The 10,871-nt window shown below is 38.5% G+C and overlaps 3 protein-coding genes across 3 annotated transcripts; 2 read left to right on the forward strand and 1 right to left on the reverse strand.

Annotated features, from left to right (window-relative positions):
* The first annotated feature begins 1,877 nt into the window (after nucleotides 1-1,877).
* Naxd (NAD(P)HX dehydratase) lies at nucleotides 1,878-3,346 on the forward strand. The gene has a single exon (XM_067769635.1). It carries the CDS (start codon nucleotides 2,140-2,142, stop codon nucleotides 3,052-3,054), a length of 915 nt encoding a protein of 304 aa, XP_067625736.1. The 5' UTR covers nucleotides 1,878-2,139; the 3' UTR covers nucleotides 3,055-3,346.
* A 2,421-nt stretch (nucleotides 3,347-5,767) lies between these two features.
* Naa40 (N-alpha-acetyltransferase 40) lies at nucleotides 5,768-6,719 on the forward strand. Its single transcript, XM_067760524.1, has 2 exons — nucleotides 5,768-6,295; nucleotides 6,363-6,719. Exons 1-2 carry the CDS (start codon nucleotides 5,928-5,930, stop codon nucleotides 6,595-6,597), a joined length of 603 nt encoding a protein of 200 aa, XP_067616625.1. The 5' UTR covers nucleotides 5,768-5,927; the 3' UTR covers nucleotides 6,598-6,719.
* Pcd (pterin-4a-carbinolamine dehydratase) lies at nucleotides 6,577-10,125 on the reverse strand. The gene is made up of 3 exons (XM_067760525.1): nucleotides 9,912-10,125; nucleotides 9,721-9,814; nucleotides 6,577-6,988 (listed from the first exon to the last, which is right to left on the reverse strand). The coding sequence occupies exons 1-3, from the start codon at nucleotides 10,088-10,090 to the stop codon at nucleotides 6,689-6,691; spliced, it is 573 nt and encodes a 190-aa protein (XP_067616626.1). The 5' UTR covers nucleotides 10,091-10,125; the 3' UTR covers nucleotides 6,577-6,688.
* Between the last annotated feature and the right edge of the window lie 746 nt (nucleotides 10,126-10,871).

The following is a 10,871-nucleotide window of genomic DNA, read 5'->3' on the forward strand; positions in this document are numbered from 1 at the left end:
TCAGTCTGTGTTAAGATTACAGCAGAACGGCTTGCAGTTTTATTCGCTTTGATCCGCAAAATTGTTCTATAACAGATTAACTTTTCGTTACGTGTTGAAGTCGAAGCATTGCCAAAGTTGAAGTCGTACGCGAAGCCAATGGCAAAAATAGTTATACCGTACACATCTGGCACTATCAAATACTCGTTGATAGTTTAACGAATACGCATGTATGCATTCCTTGTTTTCGTTTGTTTAATTTCAACAACGAAAAAAAAGCGATAATTGTACCGGCCGGTTTTTCGCTAATAACTTTAAAAATGTTTAAAAAAAAAAAAATAGTTTCCGCTAATGAATTCTGAATCTTGACGAAAATACGCGTCTTTGGATACTAGTTTCGACAAGTTCGACGCAAATTTTAAGTGCAAAACTTAAGTCGTAATATTACCAAATTTCGGTATTTAAAAGCTATTTTTTCATAAACCAAGAGTTTCCTAGAGTTGCGGATGATAATTTTGTGATTTTTAGGACTCCCCCCACCCCCGAAAAAAAAAGTTGGAAAATCGTGGCACCTTATATAAAATATTCCCCTCCTTCTTATACACCAACATGGCCTACTGATTAAGTATATAGCCGTACTACTCACTCTCATTCCTTTTCCTGGATCAGTGCTGACACTCTAACTATCAAAAAGTGTCATAAATGATAGTTTACTGTAGATATCAGGTTTGACTGTTATACTATCATAAATGACCATTGTTATATTCCGCCAAAAATGAAACAATGCTTTTTATTTACTTTATTTCATTACGTTTTTAATTTTGTACATGATAAAAGCATACGGTTTTCTTATTTGTTTAAAATAAATGGTTTTATAAGAATTCGAGTTCAGAATGTTCAATTTAAATTCAGAAAATAACAAAATAACAGAAGGGCGCTTTCCTCATGCGGAAACACATTTAAAAATGAATCACCACTAACCACTATTATTTTTCGCGTATCAATTTTTTGAGTGCGCCCCATACATTCCGACAGCTTTTGGTATTTTTTAATATTATTTTCAATTTTTTTTTCTTTTAGCATGGAGCTTTGAAATGCTCTCTTTTTAATTTTTTAAACTTATTTTCTATATGGTTCTCGTCGGTTGAAAATGGCGGAATTTAAAAAATAAAACAACCGTGATAATCATTTGATTGTCAGATGACAGTCAGTAGTGACAACATGATTAAATCGGATAAACTGTTCCCGCATACATAAAATTCCGTTGGGAATTATGTATCTGTCTCACATGCATAATGGTATCTGCTGTATGTTCTTTTGTTCTGTACCAGGTGTCCGAAGCTTTCCCAGTTTGAGTCCTTTTTCATGATTATAGGCTGTCGTTGGGAACATGCGGACATGCGTGAGCGAACAAAGGAACATACATAAATTTGAGTATCAATGTTTACGTCATCGCAGGATCAGCATTGTCAATTACAAGTGTGAGTGGATTAGTAAAACCATTGTTTACTATATAGTTTGGCAGCTTAAGTAGAGGTTATGTTGCGAATAGGGTGGAAGGCAGTGGACTAGGCAGTCGAATGTCATATAATGAAGGAATGGTGTTCGGAGATTTTTCAAAGTTAAAAAAAAATGATAAAAGCTTTAATTTAAATAAAACTATTGTTTTAATAGCAACATAAACGCCATATATATTCTCTATACATAAATTTGTAAGGATTATCTCACTTTAAAATTTGAATTAAATAATCTAAAGTTTTTTTTTGAAACTGAGTCGAGAACTGTGCGTGTGAATGTGCGAATTTTCACCGATCAGCTGTTAGTTGCGCTACTTGGTAAAATTTACAATAAGTAAAACTATCAGCGTTTCTTGTTGGGCGGGAGGGTCCTTATCGGTACCACAACAACAACAACAAGAAATATCGTTTAAGCACATGTGGCATCACCTACCACCGGAACAGTTGTTCTTATTTTGTTACGAATATGGTAGAATAAAGGAATTACAAATAACGCATATGACAAAACATAGAAATGCAATTGGCAAAATCTCTTGTCACCGTGAACAAATTTAATTAAAATTTATATACACACTCATCACGAAATAGCAACGTTCTTTGGCTAAGTGCCAATCATTTCCAGAAAAGTGCCTACAGTAGTAAAATGTCAAAGTTCATAGAAGTATCTGTACAAGCAGACAAATTATTGAAACTAATACGTTCTACGGTGGTACCCAATTACAATGTAACAGATATACATGGTAAGCAGCGACACAAAGGTCAAGCTGGACGTATTGGAGTTATCGGCGGTTCGCTAGAATATACAGGGGCACCATACTTTTCCGCCATAAGCGCTTTACGGGTCGGTGCTGATTTAGCACATGTCTTTTGTCAGCGTGATGCTGCTGTAGTCATTAAATCGTATAGTCCAGATTTAATAGTACATCCCTTATTGGATGTGGACAATGCTGAGGAGGAAATTGCACCATGGTTAGAAAGACTGCATGTTATTATAATTGGTCCTGGTCTTGGGCGTGATCCAAAAGTACAAAAAACAGTTATAAAACTAATTAATTTTTGCCAAAAAATGGACAAACCACTTGTCATCGATGCTGATGGCTTATTCATACTCAATCAGGACAGTGATTTACTCAATGGATTATGCAATGTTATTTTAACACCAAATATGATTGAATTTCGCCGTCTATTCACAGATGATGAAGAAGTTATGCGAGAACGAATGTTAAAATTAGGCGAAGGTGTAATAATTCTTGTAAAAGGCGAACAGGATAAGATTTATATACCAAGTACTGCCGAAATCTATACATTACCACCTGGTGGGTCTGGGCGGCGTTGTGGTGGGCAAGGTGATGTACTGTGCGGTTCGGTGGCTACATTCTTCCATTGGGCAATCCAATCAAATCAATCAAATGCAGCTTTTGTAGCTACGTTCGCCGCTTGCATGCTGGTAAAGAAATGTAATGCGGTTGGCTTTCAGAAATTGGGACGTAGCATGCTAGCAAGTGATATGATAAACGAGATTCGTACGGCATTCGAAGAAATTTTCGAAAAGCCTTAAAAATGTGAAATGATTTAACGTAATTCTCAAATCGGCGTAGGCGTTTTTAAAGCTTGTGTGACGGCAAAACACTTGTTGACTGTATTTTTTTATATTTATTGTATTGCAATTCGCTCTTTCGCTCCAGCTATTTAACCAAGGAGCTTTTAGTCTAAATAATATTTAGATATGATAATATAACTATAACGTATTTCTTAGCGTTGATATACATATGTATGTAATTATGGATAAATATATATATCTTGTGAAGTTCCGAATAAAAAAAACTGTCACCATTCAAATTAAATAGTAATATTACAGATCTCCTTAATTTCCTTACTCATGCAACCGACAGTACGACGCAGCCAAATCTGTTAGAGAAATTAATCGAAATACATGTGAGGATAGCATTGGGACCTCCCTTCTTGCAGCACTTCATTCACATTTTGACTCTCCGAAAAGTACTTTTCTTAGCTTAAGTATCTGAAGCCCTGGTTGAAATTCCTAACTTAGGCGGCGTTTCTCGTTTGTTTTTTCCATTTTTATTTGGGGCATTTTTAAAAATATCTGGGTTTCTGGTCATAAAGGGATAGAAGGTAACGGAAAGGCCGATGAGTTTTCAAAGGAGGGTGCAACACTCACTGAGTCGACGATAGACGTCCCAATCCGTTTGGGAGAAATCAAAAGGAGACAGTAGTTGCATATGATCCATCAGACAGGAAAGGTGTGGACAAAAGCGCGGGGCTGCAAAATTTCTAAGATCATGTGCAAATCCTACAATATTAGACTCACAAAGTGGCTCATATATCTGAAGAGAGAATACTTAAGGCTCATGATGGGCATACTGACTGGACACTGCCTTCTGGCGTCACATGCTTATAAGTTAGGCCTTGTCAGTAACAGCAAGTGTAGGAAGTGTGAGCTGCAGGAAGAAACGGTTGAGAACGTTCTGTCTTCGTGTCCTGCCCTCGCCAGGTACACGATCCAGCTATTAGGGACGGCAGAGTTGCCAAATCTCAAGGAAGCAATTAAGCTAGGTCCTAGAAAACTTCTAGTATTTGCCACGAGGCCGGAGTTATTCTATAAGTTCTGGTACCTGATGGGGGTTCTTCCGTTTGGTCGGGAAACGAATTCTGGTGACACTATCGACACATTCAGTATGTGAGGTCTTTATCCTAAGCTATCTGCGTCGCGAATAATATCGCAGATAATGCAGATAGTAATTGCTTCTTGCAATGATTACAATGGCATCGCTTACTCAAGGGGTTGATAAGCGCAATACAGTAGCACAAATTTTCAACCTCATTTACCAGAATCGAATCTTGTTACAGATATGAATGTATAATATACTTGCGAACTAGGGAGTGGAAACAGGGTAGCCTAGAAGGTTCAACATGTGATCATTACCGAGATGATCGGACTAGAAACTTAATGGTGCTTGTTAACGGAACGTACCGGATCTATATCCGGCAAAGGACCATCAACGCAAATTACCTAAACATACGGGGCATCGGGCCACGAACACTAAAAGGTATCGTAACTGCCCTACAAGAATACTGACTATCATATGACTATCATCTGATTGTCAGCAATGTCAACCTAACGATCAGCGCCTCATACAAACTTTCTATCACAAACTTAAGGGGACTTGCGCAAATGTGATGTAAACAACTGTGTACGTGTGAGTTTTTGTCTCCTTCTTATACACCAGCATGGCCTACTGATTAAATATATAGCCGTACTGCTCACTCTCATTCATTTTCCTGGATCAGTGCTGACACTCTAACTATCAAAAAGTGTCATAAATGATAGTTTACTGTAGATATGAGGTTTGACTGTTATACTATCATAAATGACCATTGTTATATTCCGCCAAAAATGAAACAATGCTTTTTGCTTTTTGTTTACTTTATTTCATTACGTTTTTCATTTTGTACGTGATAAAAGCATACGCGTTTCTTATTTGTTTAAAATAAATAGTTTTATAAGAATTCGAGTTCAGAATGTTCAATTTAAATTCAGAAAATAACAAAACAACAGAAGAGCGCTTTCCTCATGCGGAAACACATTTAAAAATGAATCACCACTAACCACTATTATTTTTCGCGTATCAATTTTTTGAGTGAGCCCCACACATTCCGACAGCTTTTGGTATTTTTTAATATTATTTTCAATTTTTTTTTCTTTTAGCATGGAGCTTTGAAATGCTCTTTTTTTCATTTTTTAAACTTATTTTTTATATGGTTTTCGTCGGTTGAAAATGGCGGAATTTAAAAAATAACAAAACAAGCGTGATAATCATTTGATTGTCATATGACAGTCAGTAGTGACAACATGATTAAATCGGATAAACTGTTCTCGCATACATAAAATTCCGTTGAGAATTATGTATCTGTCTCACATGCATAATGGTATCTGCTGTGTGTTCTTTTGTTCTGTACCAGGTGTCCGAAGCTTTCCCAGTTTGAGTCCTTTTTCATGATTATAGGCTGTCGTTGGGAACATGCGGACATGCGTGAGAGATCAAAGGAACATACATAAATTTGAGTATCAATGTTTACGTCATCGCAGGATCAGCATTGTCAATTACAAGTGTGAGTGTATTAGTAAAACTATCAGCGTTTCTTGTAGGGTGATTTATAAAGTTATTTAAATTCCTCACTACAAAATGTTTCAGCGAAAAGTGCGGCGTTGTCTTTTCAAACGGCTGGCAGCGCTATGCTCACTTTGCTTTTCTTCCCGCTTATTTCGTTGCAAATTGTTGGCAAATTGTTGGCAAATTGTATAAAAACGCCATCTGTTAAATAAACGCAAGGAAATCATCAAATTTGCGCTAATTTTAAGTTAAAATTTAAGTTTGCTTTCATTTAAATATATAAAAAAGTGAATATAAAATGACAAACACGAATTCCGTGGCCAACCAACAAAAAAGCGTCGAAAATGCAAACAAAGCGAAAAATCCCATGGAAGCAGTACCGGATGTTTGCCAGTTCACAGCAAACAATGGTTCTGAGTATAAACTTTATTGCCGTACCAAACAAGACATGGACGCCAAAACTCTAAAATGGGCTTTCAAGTTAGCTGAACGTAACGTTGGTCCATTCTATAAAGCATTGCAAATGGGCTGGCAGCCGAAGATTAAACAAAATGAATTGAACAAAAAATGGGCAAGGTATTTGGTAGCAACGGACAAAAGTGGACAGCCGGTGGCATATACCATGTTCCGCTTCGATATGGACTATGCATGTAGTGTGCTTTACTGGTAGGTATATACCCCTAACACATATATTCGCGCTTAATATGTAACAATCATACATTTTTTATTTCAGCTATGAAATGCAAATTGAAGTTGATTTCCAACGTCAAGGCATTGGTAAGTTTATGATGCAGGCATTAGAGCAATGTTCCAAACACTGGCACATGGACAAAGTTTTATTAACAGTATTAAAAAATAATCCGAAGGGAATAGCTTTTTTTAAAGCAATTGGCTACAGTTTGGATGAGACTTCGCCCGACATATTAGAAAATAAAGAATATGAGATATATAGTAAATGTACTATATGACAATAGACGTACATTTTTAATGTTTAGTTAAATATTAATTATATTACATGTTTAAATAATTAACAAAAACTATATTTGTATACTATAAAAATTAAACTAAGCGCTTGGCTTGCTCTTCCATATATTTAGCTACGCGTATATCCTTCGTGCTGAGTCCGCCTACATCATGTGTAGACATTGTAACTTGTACTTTATTGTATACATTAAACCATTCAGGGTGATGATTCAATTTTTCGGCTAGCAGTGCCACACCGCTCATGAAGCTAAAGGCAGCATTAAAGTCTTTAAACAAATACTCTTTGTAAATGGCATCGCGGCCATTCACCATCGACCAGCCGGCATCCAAAAGTGGCTGTAGATGTTCTGCACGTTCTTGTTCGTTGAGTTTTGACTGAAAATTTAAGTGTGTGTGAAAAAAGAAAATGAACGTTAGAAACTTGGTAATTTTATTATGTAGCGATGCAGTATTTATTGCAGACTAATTGGATTTTCAACTAGGCCACTTTGGAATTGATGTTTGATTATAAATGCATTAACTGATTTGAAATTAAATTATGTCCCCCAGCGGGTTACGGGGTCTGAATATACCCGCGGTAGCTATGCCTGTCGTAAGAGGCGAATAAAATACCAGATTCAAGGGGTTGTGTAGCGCAACCCTTTCAGGTTGCCAGCGCAATATATAGCTTCTCCAAACCCAATTGTCAACCTGGCCGATCCGTGACGAATCCCGTTTCATTAACAGCCGAGGCTCTGGCGACCCCGAACTGCTCATGGATCCAGGGGTGGGAGGGCGGTATGGCCAAGAAGGTAGCATGTGGCCATAACAAATCGTTCCCGAGATGGTCGGGCTTGGTACCGGAACGTACCGCATCTGCATCCGGCAAAGGACCACTAACATCGATAATGCTCCCCAAGGTCTTCGCGGAGTGTCCTTATCGCTACAACAACAACAACACAAATTATATTATGCTACTCAATTACTGTCTCGGAAAAAAGGTTAAGTGTTGTCAAACCAGAGGTGGTAAAGGTCCATTAACCCCGATGTCGCAAATATTGGACGTACGCGTCGATGGTATCACACTACCGACTGTCAGCCACCAAAAGATCTTAGGGGTAACGTTCGATAATACTCTACACTTCAAGGCTGATGCCACCGAGATTCTTTCTAAAGTACAAAGTCGCAACAAAATCCTGTTGTTGTTGTTGTTGTTGTTGTACCGATAAGGTTGCTCCCCGAAGGCTTTGCGGAGTGTTATCGATGTGATGGTCCAGATCCGATACGCTCCGGTACCACAACACCATCAAGGTGCTAGCCCGACCATCTCGGGTACGATTTATGTGGCCACATTAAACCTTCCTCAAGTCGCTTGCCGGCTGCACATGGGGAAAAGATAAAGAAACGTTGCTAACCACGTACAAAGCAATTGGCCGGCCGCTCATGAGCTACGCGTCACCAGTCTGGTCGCCTGGTCTTAAAAATAAACACTGGAAAAGGCTAAGGGCCTACCAAAATGCCGCAATCAGAACTGCCACCGGATGTCTCCTTATGACTCCCGAACACCATCTACATAGTGAGGCCAAAGAGCTCAATATTAAAGAGCACAATGAAATACTGAACAAACAGTTCTTGCTAAATTGTCACAAACCAGGACATCCTAGCAAACAACTGCTTGATTTAGCACCGCCTCCACGGGGATTAAGGGAACATCTCCTAAAGCACTATGACAGATCCGGCACCTACCAACAATGCCATTTGATCCAGGCAAGCATAAGCAGGCCCTTATCCAAATCTACACAGAATCGGGGTCCGCCCCTGTTGAAACAGCCAGTTTCCTTGGACTCTTGTTAGATGATTTTGATGACAATTTGTGAGTGGTCGTGCCCATTGAATGCGGCGAAGCACTGTTAATACAACAACATCAATTAACCCTAGTGTGGTCAGAGGTAGAGGAGACTACCTTGCGGTAGTGATTTTGTGGGTAAGACAAAGTTAACAACCCATTACTTTGTGACAATGTGAGAAACCGGTACATTTCTTATGTATCTGAAACCAGTAATAACAATTTCACATACTTAATCCTTAAGTAATTTTTTTAGTTAAATGCAATATACTTAAGTATATAAAATATGCAGATATATTCACATTTGGCAGTAACGAACCTTGAAAATTTCATACGCATACTTTCACCATATAACTTTATTTGTTTGACCTTTGTTGTGACCTCGCAAAGCATTGCAGATAAGGGTAATAGTCTAGTTGAGGGGTCGACTGCTAATACGCTACCAAAAATATCGAGAGAGGTGTCGAAAGACGCGTCTTGACATCAGTATTAATAATCCGATGGCGGAAAATAAAAATATTAACGCGTTCAAAAGATATTAACGAAAAACCGAAAAAAGACCCGCGGGAACCTCCGAAACCGGGGGTCGGATCCATAGTATTTTTGCGCAGAACACCTTTCGGCGTTGGCGGCCTTCGGCCGCGCTTATAAAAAATAACCCTGGGCTACGCCATGCCACGTCCGGGTGTGTGGTTTAACCGTGGCTACCGCCACGGTGATGCACAATTTTTTTGGTGGGTACAAACACAACAACAACCACATGGAAATCGCCAACTTCAACTGCAAATATCTCCGGACAGAGATAAAATTTTTCTTTTCCGCCTTCAGATTATTGTTCTCGAGGTTAATACGCGTCTTTTGACACCTCTCTCGATATTTTTGGTAGCGCATTAGCAGTCGACCCCTCAACTAGACTATTACCCAGATAAGAATCGAAGGCACTTTTATTTAACAAAATTATTAAAACTTTTGGCCCAAATATATAAAATATGCAGATATATTCACATTTGGCAGTAACGAACCTTGAAAACTTCATACGCATACTTTCACCATATAACTTTATTTGTTTGACCTTTGTTGTGACCTCGCAAAGCATTGCAGATAAGAATCGAAGGCACTTTTATTTAACAAAATTATTAAAACTTTTGAGCCAAAACCACAATCACTACGGGTACTTTTTTTCTCCAACAAAAATTCCAACAAGTGTTTACGTATCTGCTGTAATTTCCTGCCCCTTACTATACATTTTTGTTCTTAACTAGCACACATTTTCATTACATACCATTTTTTTATTTGCTGTTAACGATTTCTGCGTAATCAACGTTGAGTATTGTCTAATTCTCCGAAATGTGTCCGCTTGAATTGCGCTTGGAAGACTACTCTAAAACAAGGCAGTGTATTTGCTTAAAACTCGATTTGTTTTTATGTATGCGCATACTCTTATTCCACCCAAAAAGCTTCGACCCTACATACCTATCTAAAAAGCGATGCTGACGGCTCCCAACGTACTCCGCAACTGTTCCTATATCCATCCCTTGGTAAGTTTGCTTTTGTGATGATTGTGCCACATGTCTCCTGCTGAGATATCGCGAGATTGTTGGTGACAATTTAGTTGTTTGAGTGTTTTTAATTATTTTATTTAAAATCTGCATTGTTTATAAATTTTGCTTTGTTTATGTTGTAAACATCGAAGCATTGTTTACAATATAGTTTGGCAGCTTAAGTAGAGGTTATGTTGCGAATAGAGTGGAAGGCAGTGGACTAGGCAGTCGAATGTCATATAATGAAGGAATGGTGTTCGGAGATTTTTTAAAGTTAAAAATAAAAATGATAAAAGCTTTAATATAAATAAAACTATTGTTTTAATAACAACAAAAACGCCATATATATTCTGTATACATAAATTTGTAAGGATTATCTCACTATAAAATTTGAATTACTTACTTACTTACTTAATTGGCGCTTAACCGTCTAAACGGTTATGGCCGTCCAACAAGGCGCGCCAGTCGCTCCTTCGCTCCGCCAACCGGCGCCAATTGGTCACACCAAGGGAGTTTAAATCGTTTCCACCTGGGGGCCGCCCTCTACCTCTGCTTCCATAGGCGGGTTCCGATAGAAACACTTTCTTGGCCGGAGCATCATCTTTCATTCGCATAACATGGCCTAGCCAGCGCAGCCGCTGCGTTTTAATTCGCTGGACTATGTTGATGTCTGCGTATAGCTCGTACAGCTCATCATTAAATCTTCTTCGGTACTCGCCATCGCCAACGCGTAGAGGTCCATAAATCTTTCGAAGAACTTTTCTCTCGAACACTCCCAAAGCCGCTTCATCTGCTGTTGTCATGGTCCATGCTTCTGCCCCATATAGCAGGACGGGTACGATAAGTGACTTGTAGAGTATGATTTTCGTTCGCCGAGAGAGGACTTTACTTT

The sequence above is a fragment of the Eurosta solidaginis genome, chromosome 1, assembly GCF_040869045.1.
Source record: "Eurosta solidaginis isolate ZX-2024a chromosome 1, ASM4086904v1, whole genome shotgun sequence".
Lineage (NCBI taxonomy): Eukaryota > Metazoa > Arthropoda > Insecta > Diptera > Tephritidae > Eurosta > Eurosta solidaginis.